The sequence below is a fragment of the Rhipicephalus microplus genome, chromosome X (genome assembly GCF_043290135.1).
Source record: "Rhipicephalus microplus isolate Deutch F79 chromosome X, USDA_Rmic, whole genome shotgun sequence".
Lineage (NCBI taxonomy): Eukaryota > Metazoa > Arthropoda > Arachnida > Ixodida > Ixodidae > Rhipicephalus > Rhipicephalus microplus.
The window spans coordinates 43,236,474-43,250,425 of NC_134710.1; the positions used below are offsets into that span (position 1 = coordinate 43,236,474).

General features: G+C 40.8%; 1 protein-coding gene across 1 annotated transcript in view; it reads left to right on the plus strand.

Annotated features, from left to right (window-relative positions):
- Nucleotides 1–13,952, plus strand: part of LOC119175872 (isocitrate dehydrogenase [NAD] subunit beta, mitochondrial) — a 21,152-nt gene continuing 7,200 nt past the window's right edge. Inside the window, exons 1-7 of the mRNA XM_037426891.2 lie at nt 1–277; nt 645–701; nt 7,069–7,211; nt 7,282–7,422; nt 7,510–7,642; nt 7,745–7,981; nt 8,178–8,324. Of these exons, the coding sequence (XP_037282788.1) occupies nt 227–277; nt 645–701; nt 7,069–7,211; nt 7,282–7,422; nt 7,510–7,642; nt 7,745–7,981; nt 8,178–8,324 (909 nt within the window). The 5' untranslated portion in view covers nt 1–226. The remainder of the gene's footprint in view (nt 278–644; nt 702–7,068; nt 7,212–7,281; nt 7,423–7,509; nt 7,643–7,744; nt 7,982–8,177; nt 8,325–13,952) is intronic.

Genomic DNA, 13,952 nt, shown 5'->3' on the forward strand with positions numbered 1-13,952 from the left:
TTTGCTTTCGTAGCTGTTAAAATAGCTCACTTGAGTAGCTTAATAGAACGCGAAGTTATAGCATGACTCAGTAAATTAGATAGTGTTTGCTAAAATATTTTCGGGTCACTCATAAAGGTCACCAGGTGGCCAGGGTGCTTTATTATTATTTATTTATTAGCGTATACTTGTGGTGGTTTCGCCTTACCGGCCTTGCAGCACCGGGATTGCTGTCGTTACGAACAAAATGATTAATTTTCGTTCGATATTGAAGAACTGTAGCAAGTTGTGCAGCCTTGTACGTACTATATTTTTCATCATACGTTGTTAGGAGCCAAGTGCTTGGTATTGTGGTGCATGCAAATAATTGCTAAATATTTTTTGCTCCTTCTCTCTACTGCGTGATGGAGTTTAAATATGTGCGATGAATATTATGAGGCCATGAAAGAAAGAAAGAGTCTGTGTTGATACACTAACTGTACCAGCTCACTGCTGTTGCTACCATCATGACTCGGTACTCGTTGTGAAGTGTTTCCCCTGTTTTCGTTTGATCATTGAATATGTTACCTGGCCGAATTAATTAAAGCAGTTTAACGTGCCGTTTACAGACGTTTGCTCTTTATAGGTAGATATAGCATGAGTGAACTTTCATTCTTCATTTGCAGAACACACACAAGCATCAGAGGTGCATAGCGGTCACTGCTGGTCAGCTGCAAGCCGTGGTAAGTTACTGCACATGCGGCTTGGGTGTTCCGCTGATTGTGTTACTTAGTTCGGCCACAAGCTGTTACATAAAAAAAAAAATACTTGGCCGTGCTAAGCCCTGAATTTCTTCGTGACCTTGCTGTTACCTTGGTGCTTCTAAGATTTTTGGCGTGTTCATTTTACATGTGTTGACCTGGTCTCCACACAGATTTCGGTGAGTTCACGGATTCGCAGGCATATTTAGCCCTCTGGCCGTAGTAGCATGCAAGAGTGTGGACTGGACAAGGGTACCTCTGGCCTGCAGTACCTTTAGCTGCGCATACGCCCGCCCTATTGCATGCGCGTCAAGGATGCAAAATCTTTGAATGACACGACACCTATCTTTTCTTTTGTATGTAGAATGCCATTCGTACAGCAAGAATTGAAAAGACAAATGTGTCATTCAAAAAATAAAATTAATTTGCACGTGTCACGCCAATCTATATCTCCTGTTTGGTCACATTTCCTTACACTGCATTGTGTATCACTAGTAAAAACTACTACTAACAAGCATAACTTATTAATATAAGTGTGATGGTGTGGTTAGGGTCCTCCCTGAACCCTCTCCCCACCCTTGGCAAAAAAAAAAGTGTTATTGGTTATTGCAGTCGTACCTGTGTTAATAAATGAGCATTGTTGCAGTAAAAGCTCTTAAATAAAATTGTATTTGCCAAAACTTTTCATATATTGGTGGTGCCTGGGAAGCCTTCCGTTTTCATTTGTCTTCACATGGACTGCACTTTGATGTTGTATATTTGTGCTTGGTACCACTCTTTCAGTTTCGCTTTACCTGCCAGCTTGTGCAACACTCTTCCACCATTCATTATTTTTGGGAAAGATTTGCTTTGCATGTATAAAATTATAAAGGGAATTGAATGGCTTCTGCAATGTTATTATTAATCTGACTTGTCATGTTGTCAAGGTCGGTGTAGGCCTTGAAGGCCAACTGCAACGACATTTTACTTGGGCAGAAACGGCCATAAATATGTAGTACATATATGGTAAGTTACGATAACAACAGTGAAAAATCTTGCAGTTACGTATTTAATTTATAATTGGTGCTCTAATTATGAGCAAGCAGACGACGTGGAGCTCTAGCGGTGTGCCCAGGCAAATCGGACAGAACCGGATATGATGATTACTACAGAACGTTGCCGCATCGCTCCTTGCGAGCAAACCTCCCTGCTGCTGAACGGCTTTTTTCCCACGTTCAAATTGCTTTCAATGCAGCGCGTTTTGAATGTGTCTGTGCGTTTATGCTGCCTTGGCTCCGCCCAAAGACAGCGTTCGAAACGCATTCGTGCTGCATTGAAGTTGATGGCCAGTAGAGCAGCGTTTCTTAATACGCGGGTGACACACGGCAAACCCACCAGTGGGAAGCCTGGACCAGCGTTTGATAAGAGGCATGTTCACGCAGCTTTCTTAAGTTACAAAAACACGCACACTAAGGGGTGCGTCCGCAATGTGCGTGCTCCAGGAGCGCAGATGGGATGATTTTTCTGTTGTTCACGTCACTTCTGCTCAGCCATAATGGTGTCGTTTTTTTTGTAGTTTTGGTCTCAAAAACACCATCGTTTGCAAGCTTTTTTCTAAGGTAAGGGCTTGTATTTCGAAAGCGACACTTGGCAGGCAGGACTACTTCTAGCTGGACTACCTTTATGTTCACTTTTTGCGGAGTGCCAAATTTCTTTGCTGTTGGCTTTTAAAGGCACCGATAACTGCCTAAAACAGGAAATTAGATGACTGCACAGATGGAAAGATTGTCCCTCATAGTGACACAAACCAACCTTGTTTTTATTTCTTCATTAGATATCGGGAAAATAGCCTATGGCGCCACCTGTTGGCAGAAACTTCAATTATCCAATTAGCCTTGTCATGTGACCGTAAACGAGTGTGCGAGGTCAACAATTTTCCTGTTAGTGTTGAAATACTGTTCACTTCTTTCTTAGTACGCATTATGGTGGCGCTGCTTTCGCATCACGTATGCATCTCATGCTCGTCAGCCCATCTGGAGCAACTTTTCTGCGTGCTCATGAAACTGTGCACCCAGTTTCTGGGTCGCGAAGATATTTGTAGTGACGTGGTTTTTCCATTCACAATTTGTCTCAAAAATGACATGTACTGCTAGTCGGCACGGCCGCACATATGCGCAGTGACGTTTTCAGTGACGTAGTTTAGCTTGTGTGTCAAGAAAGTAACGATGACAGTCAAGCCATCCACGGGCGCAGGGGCACACAACGCGGTACAAGTACAGAGAACCTGTATAAAGCCACATCGTCTCATTGTAATGGCTTGTTATTTTAAAAAATAGTTGTAAACTCGGAATAAACGTGGTTAAGCATAGTGACAGAAACTGCTGCAAAAGCAGAACAATGACAGCATGCACAAGTCGCCAGAAGAATACTGGCATCGCTATCAATTCTCAGCGTTGCTGGATAAAAGGGCTCATCTGTGTTCAGAGCCTTTCAGATTGAAAAATACTGGTTATAAGATCACTACGTGCTTCTGGGATTAACTGTGGCAGCTAAAACACTACGAAGGGTAAGCTTTCTGTCGCACCGGCAAAAACTGGGTCGGAAAAAATCAGTTTCCGGTCCCTTTAAATACAAATAGTAGTGCACACTTTTTGCGTAACTATGGACAGTAGGAACATTATTAAAATAAATGTGCCTACTGCATGAAAAGCAGCAGGCACGTTTACTTTGCACCCAAGTTTTTCATCTCTAAAGCATTTCTAGCATTCCAAAAGTTCTTCTTTAAAATAGACAGCTAGAGGGAATCACTTAGCTAGGGCTGTTCCTGCACTTAAGCGACTTTGCACTCAAGTTTTTCACCTCTGAAGCATTTCTAGCATTTCAAAAGTTCTTCTTTAAATGGACAGCTAGAGGGAATGACTTAGCTAGGGCTGGTCAATTTTTTTTAATGCATTCTGCGTTTCTCATCTCTCTTTGAAATGTGACTGCTTAGTCATCTTTTCTTGTGGAAGTTGCAATACCTACTAAGGCTCTTTTTGTAGTAAGAGAGTGGATGCACTTCATTTATAAAATGAAAATTCAGTCCTCCATCCAAGAACTCTCTGGTATTTACTCCTTGGAGAGGTTGAGTTAGCTACTGAGTGTTGGGTGAAGTGGAGGTAAATGAAGTAAAAAGTAGAAGTGTGGCAGCTTGGGCTAGTTGGTATGGCATGACGATAGTTATAGCGCGAGAACAGAACGACGACACAGGGACAAGAAGGACACGAAAGACACGTCTCTGTGTCGTCGTTTTGTTCTCGCGCTATAACTATCGTCAAAAAGTAGAAGCCTTGAAATGGTGGTGTTAGGTAAAATTTGTTAAACTATCAGTCACAATACATTAATTAAGCACACACCTTCTCTAAAGCTTGCACTGCTTTCAAGCCTCCTTTTCTCTTGCATAAAATGAGTACATTTTCTGTGCTTAAAAAATGTACTCATAGATGTGCGTAGAACTTGTGACAACAATTTCTGTGCCCAAAATGGTTTCTACTTTTAAACAAAGTTATCTAATTTAGTTGCTTAGTCTCTTTCAGGAGTAAACATTTTGAACTAAAATGTATGTCACGGCTACTATTGGAGAGGTGTTGTCTTTCAAAATCTAATTTAGTTGCTTAGTACTCTTTCAGGAGTAAACATTTTGAACTAAAATGTATGTCACGGCTACTATTGGAGAGGTGTTGTCTTTCAAAAGAGCCATGCATGTAATTTTCATTTAATAGCCCCTTTAGTTGTCACCTGAGAAGGTAGTCTTGCCTGTAATGCTTTGTTTTTACAACCTCCCCATAAGTTATTGCTATACAGGTTGTTACTGTGTAGCAGGAGCTCCCACTATTTTGAACATAAAGCAGTAATGCTTCTATACAAATAAAATGCACTGCACAATGGGTTGTGTGAAGTATATCTGGTAAAAAAGCAGGATCATATTTGCAATATTCGATGCAATGCCATTCATTACTGAACATTCAGTAAGCCAAGTAAGGCAGCTTGTGCATGATAAACTCCTATTGGATGACTCTTGACATTGATGGTTAAGAAGCAAAAGAATAGTAGAATACTTGATGCACATAGGACACTGTATTCATTGAATGGACTGAATTAAAATGTAATACTTCTATAGCACTGCACACTGGTGTAAAGGGCATGAAACAAGTCACAATTGGTCGTAGAAAAATGCTTTGCCAACATTAAGACAAGTTTATGGGTTAACTGAAGACTAGCAGTCCTTATCAAATGATGAAAAGTATTCTGCAAAAGTTAGCTCTTTCATGTTTTGCTCAGAAACTGATGCCTCTCAGCGACAACCACTGTTTACCTGCAACAGAATTACTAGGAGCAGCCTAAATGTTTGTTGTTGCTTTGTATACTGGAAAAAGCAATTTACCCATTAAGTTACAACAGAAAATTTGTGACAAGTTTATATTAGCAAATTCTGAAGTAGAAACCAAATAGCAGAAATTATTGAATCACATTGAAACGTTGCTCACACCACTTTTCTGTGCTTTATTTCTGCATAACTTGCAGTGGTGTGCAGTTCCTTCTATTCATGAATCTTGCCACTTTTTTGTCACTGCGAAGCTTTTGAGCTATTTAGGAATAAGCTTTTTGGAGAACCATTGGTATATAGCATCAAATTCTACTGTACATCATTTCATGCATACAGGCCACTCATTAGAGGTTGCCAACTTCTTTCATTGCCCGCATTTGTGGCAAAGAAGAATATTGCATCACATGAAAGAAACATATATGTTGGTGTCATTTCATTGGTGTAATTTCATCTCATGCTTCCTTATTGCAAAATTTGACATAACATTTACATAGGAGGTGTTTGAACCTATTGTACCTATTATCAAACAAGTGGAGTGACAATGCAATGAATGAGTGCACTGCACCATTTGCACTCGCAACAAGAACATATCGTGCTGGATACTTGATGCATAAAAATGACTATATAGTACGTCATCGCCACCTAATCTTTCTCAGTTGTAGTTGTAACATGTGAAGTTCCATGGAAAGTTTTGCCGATCAAAAATACTAATTGAACCATGAAAGTCATGAATGTTTTGTGAGAAATAACCACTATGTATTTGAAGCTTCTGCAGTATTGCATGCAATGTATGAAACAGGGTGTAAGGATGCCATGTCTATTTGGTTAGCATCAGCAATGGATGTCCCGAAATGCAGTTTGCAATTGGGCACTCAATTTTATCTTGTCCCAATGAGTAAGGTAGAGAGGTGGGCGAGTTGAATTTGATGCCACTGCTACAAAATCTGCTCAAAAAGTATGGTATACGGGAATAGAATGACATAGTACGAGCACTGTACTGTGTCTTTGTATTCTTGTGCTCTGTGCTTTTTGTACTGATTCTGTACAAGATGTCCCAGTGAGGCTGATATAAATGTTAAGTATTTCCTTGAAACTTGGGATTTAAAGTTTTGCCACCTACATTACTGACTATACACCTTAGACTACATTAGGCCACTTCCATATATAGGTTGTTTAAGGTATCATAAAAAAAAAATAGTATTGTGTTCATGGAAGCACTAAAGTTATAGTAAAAAGCTACATACAGAAAATTTTACTTGCTGAGTAGAAAGCCTACAAACTATTGAAACTGTACCCAAGATAACGTGTTCTGGCAGCTTGGCAGTTTTATTAAAATGTCGGGCCATCAATTGCACTGAATGTAGGCTGATATTTTCATCTGGCAATCGTGTCAGTGGTTCGACAATTTTTTTTTTCAGTATATGCGCAGCTGTTTGTGGCAAAGTAATTGCACAAGGTATAGAAGGACATAAGAAGGAAGAGAGAACAGATCTGCGCATGTCTGTGCTCTCTTCCTTCTTGTCCGTTTTTTTGCCCAAAATGCCATCCGCAAGGTCATGAAGCAGGCATTTGGCGTAAGTGGTCTATGCACTCTTAATAGTGCACTGTTGTAGCTTTAGGATGAAACAACTTAAAACAGAAGTGTATTTGAAAACACATGACCATATGGAAATTAAACAGGATCAATGTTTCAAAGCATGAAAGTTGAGAGAACAGAAACTTACCACTGTGATTGTACTGTATTTCGAACTACATAGTACCTCCCACTGAATGTGATTGCTTTCAGAATTTAGTCCATAGAACTAGAAAGAGAAGGCAGACAAAAAATATTTCCTATGTGCCCTTCCTACTTTTTTTTTTTTTTTTCAGTTATGCTGGTCAAATTCCTGTAATCTCTGTACTAACTAGCTCTATTGAAGTTGATTGTGGGGATAGTCTTGCCTGATTTTCACATGAGGAGCTTTCCTTATTTGTTCTCCCATGTTTTTGGATTTGAATTCTTAGCAAGAACCAGTTTCACGCCCTCAAGCCAAGATCAAATGCACTCTCATTCCTGGTGATGGTGTTGGGCCAGAGCTTGCTGACGCTGTCAAAAAGGTCTTTGAGGCAATCAGTATTCCTGTTGAGTTTGAAGAACTCTTTTTGAGGTATGTATCATGGCTGAAAATAAGTAGCAGTGAAAAGTCAATTTCTCTTTTTTTTTCTGACTTGTTACAGTGAGATTCACCACACAATTAGTGCACCCATTGAAACTGTGATAGATTCGGTGCAGAAGAATGGCATTGCACTCAAAGGAATTTTGTCTTCACCAAACATCTCGCATTCAGGGGACTTGCAAACATTGAACATGAAGATCAGGTAAAGAATGTTTCTTGCATTTTCGTTAGTTGCAGTGAATGATTGCTAGGGCTAATAACTATATCGCGTATTGCTTCTGGATTTCAGAAATCAGCTGGATCTGTTTGCCAATGTTGTTCATGTGCGCAGTTTACCTGGTATCAAAACTCGGCATAATAATCTTGACTTTTATGTTATTCGAGAGCAGACAGAGGGTGAATACAGTGCTCTTGAACATGAGGTATGTTGATTTTTGCATTTGCATTTTACCAGTTGTCTTGTATTTAATGTACTGTAAATTTTGTTAAAGGTTTCAACTCATGACTTCTTTTTTTTTTTACAGAGTGTACGTGGGGTGATTGAATGTCTTAAAATTGTCACAGAGACGAAGTCTCGCAAGATTGCAAAATTTGCTTTTGACTATGCCACTAAGCATGACCGGAAGAAGGTCACTGTGGTACACAAGGCTAACATAATGAAACTTGGAGATGGCCTATTTTTGCGCTGCTGTCAGGAAATATCGGAGCTCTACCCACAAATTGAGTTTGAGTCTATGATTATCGACAACACGTGCATGCAGGTGACCACTCTTTTTGTCTGCATTGCCTGTTTCTAGTCTTTTATAAGGTTCAGCTTGTTTTGCATTAAGGAAGATTTAAAAAGTTCATACTAGTTTGTCATATGTGCAATAAATAGCACATGTATTTATGCTGCTTAAGTTGGACAGAAAGTCTCGTTACCCGACAGCTTCAAAAGTGACAAGTTTTGTGTTTCAGCTGGTAGCTAATCCTCATCGGTTTGATGTGATGGTCATGCCCAACCTGTATGGAAACATCATTGACAACTTGGCTGCTGGACTTGTTGGTGGTGCTGGTGTGGTTCCTGGAGCCAGCTACAGCTCAGATTGTGTGATTTACGAGCCTGTAAGTTATCATTTCAGTATATTTTAGGGCGCTGCTGTCGAATCTATAACTCTGCATCATAAAGGAGCATTAATATAAAATGCTCGCTTTGCACTGTTTAGAGTGCATGATTTTGGGTAGTGTCTCACAACCCGACACCAGAACAGGATAAAAGGCAGGGTTCCTTCTTATGAAAGTACTGCCAAATTCATGTTCATTTTAATCTTGAGGGTGAAGGTGGGCTCGGGAAATGGGAACCTTTTTCGACTTGAAGAAAACTCCTGCCTGCCTGATACATGACAGATGATGAAGGCAAACGATAAAGCCATCTTAATATCACAAATATTACAAATAAGTTACCATGCTATTTATGCTATGTAGAAACCCTTAAAAAAAAATTACAAGCGAGTATGTGTAATTGTTGTTCAGTACAACACATAACACATAAAACATGAATGGCTATGTTATTAGGTGCGAGGACATACCATGGCACCACTGTGCAGACACATCCCTGTGATTTACGAGGTTGAATCTCTCCGCCAGACCCCTCGCGTGCCGCCCGCAGGTACTTTCGCATCTCCCTTTTTAACGCGATAGCGTTAGAGAGCTCGTGTCGCAGAAATTCCGCCGTCGGCGTCGGCACCGTTGGTTGTGAGGAAAAAATCGAAAAAGAAGCAAATAAAATACAGAATAAAACTTTCGGTCCTATTGAGGATCAAACCCGGGCGTTCCCATGGCAAGCAGGTGTCTTACCACAAAGCTACAATGTTACTTGCAGCTGCTTCGGCTGTTACTTGCCGCTATAAATCTGAATAACGGACGCTCTGCTGTTACTGAAAAAGACGACGATCGGTGGCCGTAGTAGTAGCTCGCGCACGCCGGTAGCCATACCTGCCTCATAAAGCACCTTTCGCCAAGCTGCGTCTGAACCTTTCTCGACGTTCAACACCTCTATTTGAGTATATATATATATATATATATATATATATATATATATATAGCTGTGTTTCTTCTCTTCCCAAGTACGTTTGGCCCGTTGGAGAACTTCTTCAGTATATATATATATATATATATATATATATATATATATATATATATATATGTATGTACAGAGAGAGAGAGAGAAAAGAGACACCACTTAGCATTTTTCTTAGTTTTATTTCCAATGGTTTCGACCGGTGGACCTGTCTTCGTCAGGGTTGATTGATTGATTTGTGGGGTTTAACGTCCCAAAACCACCTTATGATTATGAGAGACGCCGTAGTGGAGGGCTCCGGAAATTTCGACCCCCTGGGGTTCTTTAACGTGCACCAAAACTTGAGCACACGAGCCTACAACATTTCCGCCTCCATCGGAAATGCAGCCGCCGCAGCCGGGATTCGAAACCGCGACCTGCGGGTCAGCAGCCGAGTACCTTAGCCACTAGACTTCGTCAGGGTTTGTGAATAAGTGCGACGCTATGCGAACATGCCGCATCAAAATGGTGGTGGGGCAAGAAACAAACGGAAGAGAGCGACAAATTAGTAATGTTTTACAGTGGTGAGGTATGCTGTGCCAAACAGTTCTCGTCTCATTGGCTGGAGCTAGCAAAAAAGAGAAGGGCGAGAGAGGTCCTGTTTAGAGGGGGGCACATGTCGTATGTTTGGGCAAACCATAAGTAATAGAGGCAGCAGAAGCCAAATAAACCAACTAAAAATTCCAAAGGGTACAAGAAAAGAAAAGAAAGAAAATACTAGGTAAGAAGAAAAGAGCAGGGCGGCTAACACGACCACGCACCGCTGAAGGTCATGGAGCTTGGGTGGCAGGCAATTACTTGTAGCAAAAGAGGCAACCGTCCCCTCCCCCCCTTCACCACCCCTGATGCCCTTCTGTTGTCTGAAAACACGCAAGGCCGTTTGAAAAGTACAGGCTAAATTTTGGGCCAGAAGGCACATGTTGTTAATATGACAGCGTGCATATATCCAGCCCTTTTGTACCACTCCCCGAATCGCTTGTAATTGAAACCAGCAGGCACTGGTTGGCTTCTCCTACTTACAAGTAATAAGGGAAACATAATTAAACCCAATGGCCGAAAACAGAAAGAAATGGGAAAATGGAACAAATATTAACAAGAGATAGTGGAACCGGTGATATTGTGCGAGAGAAATGTGCACAACTCTGGAAACTTAGGGAAATGCAAACCGACAAAACAGTAATACAGAAATAAAATAATAATAATAATAATAAAATATAATAAAAATAATAATAAGTAAATGAAAACAGTAGTGAAACAAAGAAGTACATATGCGAACAGAACATAAAAGAATGTTCGGTTGGTCCATTCCCCCGGATAACTATTGAGCACATCCTTTGAGCATATCGAGGAATAATATATTGATTGTGCCCGACTCAATTCGTGTCCCATCTCACCTCTGCACGTCTTAAGGAACGATAGGTTGCCGATGCTTTCATTGATGCCATGTGTTAGTGTTTGGAATTTGTGGATGAAGTATGACTCCCTTTGTTCCCGTTCACGAGTCCCGCGGAAGCCTGACTGGAGGAGGGTGACTCGTATTTTATCGAATGAGAGTTTTGGCAAATTCAGATGCTTGGAAAAAGGGAGATTCGGTAGTGTGTAAGCTTGGGCTTTGTGGTTATTGAAACGTAGTATGAACGCCGTACCAGTCTGACCATATACTGCTGACCACAGACCTCGCAATGCAGCATATATACCACGTTTTGGCTGTCACAATTCAGCGAGTCCTTAATTTTGAATTTGAACCCTGAGGACGAAGCCTTGGCAACACAGGTAGTGGTCATGTGTTTGCAGACTTGGCAGCGTGGTTTCCCGCATGGCTTACAACCTGATTCACTGCTTTCAGATTCGATCGTCTTAGCTCTAACTAGAATGTCTTTTATGTTCTTTCTGCGGTGGTAGGCCACTCGCGGCGGCTCCATGAAAATTGAGGATAGACGTGCATTATGCTGTGTAATGTTAAAATGTTTTGAAAGGATATTGTTGAGGTGCGGTAGTGTGGACGAGTATGTGACGACAAGGTTAGTTTGGTTTTTTAAATGGCGTCGTTTCGAGCCCGACAAAATTTCGTTCCTATCTAAACTGCGCGCCCGGATGATAGCATCATCGATAATTCTCTCTGGGTACTCTTTTGCCACAAGGGCCGTTTTAAGATCCTTGGCATGACCTTCGAAATCTGACACGTCCGAAAAAATTTGACGGTATCGGTGTGCTTGCGAGTATGGGATGGCTGTCTTGCAGTGATGCGGATGGCTACTCTTAAAATGAAGATACTGTTGGCGATCCGTTGGTTTATTGTATAGGTTCGTGCAAATTTGTTTCTCACTAATTTGAACAGTTGCATAGAAAAAGTGTATAGTTGACTTGGAGTAGGTGTGTGTAAACAAGATTGATGAGGAAGTTAAAATAAAGTCATCTATGAATGACAGCAGACTTTCCTCTCCATGATGCCAAATCATAAATATATTGTCCAAAAATCTTTTGTACACGAGAGGCCTCAGTGTCCTGGTTGCAAGAAAAGGTTCTTCGATGGATTCCATAAAAATATTTGCGTAATTAGGAGCCATCTTTGTACCCATAGCGGTGCCGTTTTTTTGTAGAAAGTGCTTATTATCAAACTCAAAGTTATTGTGGCTGAGTTTCAACCGCAGCAAAGTTGACAGCGTATCCTCATCTAAGCTCACCGGCATACTGGCCTTCTTGAAAGCTGTGACTGTTGCATCAATAAATCTGACTGTGGGATGTTCATATAAGTGACACTACATCCATTGTCACAAGGATGTTATCGTTAGAAACCTCGATTCCGGTGATTTCATGGAGAAAGTAGGTAGTGTCCTTAATGTACGAGGGGATAGTTGAAACAATATCCTTAGCGATGAAGTCTAACGCGCTTGACATTCTCTCTGTTACTGTGCCGTTGCTTGAAACAGTTAAACGACCGGGGTGGTTTGCTTTGTGTATTTTAGGGAGCAAGAAAAAGCGGCCTGGAGCAGGCTAAATTAGTTGCATTGCCTTGAACATATCAACAGTGATTTTTCCGTTCTTACAAAGCGACCCTGATTTTTCTATTCTTACGAAGCGAATTTAGTTCATGAATTATTTTTCACTCGAATAATTTAGTTTGGGTCCTCTTCAAGTTCCGCATAGAAGTTCTTGTCATCGAGTTGCCGATAGCCTTCTCTCAGGTACTCAGTTTTTATCTAATACTATCGCGCCACCCTTATCCGCAGGCTTAATTACCAAATCCGCTCGATGGCTTAGGAGCTCCAGTGACTTACGCTCTTTCGAGAAGAGATTGTTTCTATAAAGCCTTGTTAGATAGGTAGACAATATATATATATATATATATATATATATATATATATATATATATATATATATATATATATATATATAATATAATATAATATAAGGGAAGGAAGTGTATATTTAAAGGCTCATTTTTCCGGGTTTTGACACAATGTTAATGAGATCTAACAGACAATAATGCCCAGAATGTATAAGGGAAGTTATTAGACTGAATTTTAATGTAAATGTGAAGAAAGAAAAGTGGGTGAAAGGTAAACCTTCGAATAACGCATTCGATGCTCTACCACTGAGCTACCACAGCGGCTATCCTCCCAGCCACTTCATTGGGTTTATATGTAAAATTAAACATGGGAGTGTCAGTCAGTGCCACCTGTAGTCATGGAGGCGAGTGTGGGACACTCTTTATGAGCCATTTTGGCGTCCCGTAGCACGTGAACTTATTACGAGCTGACAGCTGACCAATAGTCCCTCGTATACAACCTAACGGCACCTAGTCTGCCTGTAAGAGACCCTCGTTAACGAATAAAGGAAAGAAGTGTATACTTAAGGGCTTCTTTTTCCATGTTTTGACACAATATTAATGAGATCTAACAGACAGTAATGCCAAGGAATGTATCGGAGAAGTTATTAGACCAATTGTAATGTAAATGTGGAGAAAGAAAAGTGGGTGAAAAGATAACTTGCCCTGAGCAGGAACCTACACACACACACACGCACACACACACACATTATTTGATTGTCGCAGGTTCCGTTCCTGCCCATGGCAAGTTATCTTTTCATCCACTTTTCTTTCTTCACATTTGCATTACAGTTAGGTCGAATAACTTCCCCTGTACTTTCTTTGCATTATTGTCTGTTAGATCTCATTAATGTTGTGTGAAAAACTAGCCTTAAAAACGAGCCATTCACACACACACACACACACACGCACGCACGTGCGTGCGTGCGTGCGTGTGTGTGTGTGTGAAGGAAGTGTATACTTAAGGGTTCGTTTTTTCATTGTTAAACGCATTGATAATGAAATATATATATATTGACTGGCAAAGTTTGTTCTAAAACAATGTATGGCCCGATGAAGCGCAGTTGGAATTTGATTGGAATTTGTCACAGAGACCAGGAGTGCGAATAGGTGTCAAAAGCAGCACCCCGTTACCAGGTTGGAAAGACACAACGCGGTGGGGTTCGTTATAGATGATCTTCCGCTCGTGCTGTCTCGCTTCAGTATTGATGCGAGCCTGATGGTGAGACTGGGCCAGGCAAGAAATTTATTCTTCGCTGGAAAACTGACATGAATTCCCATGGCTGTTAAAGAAGGAGACATCGAG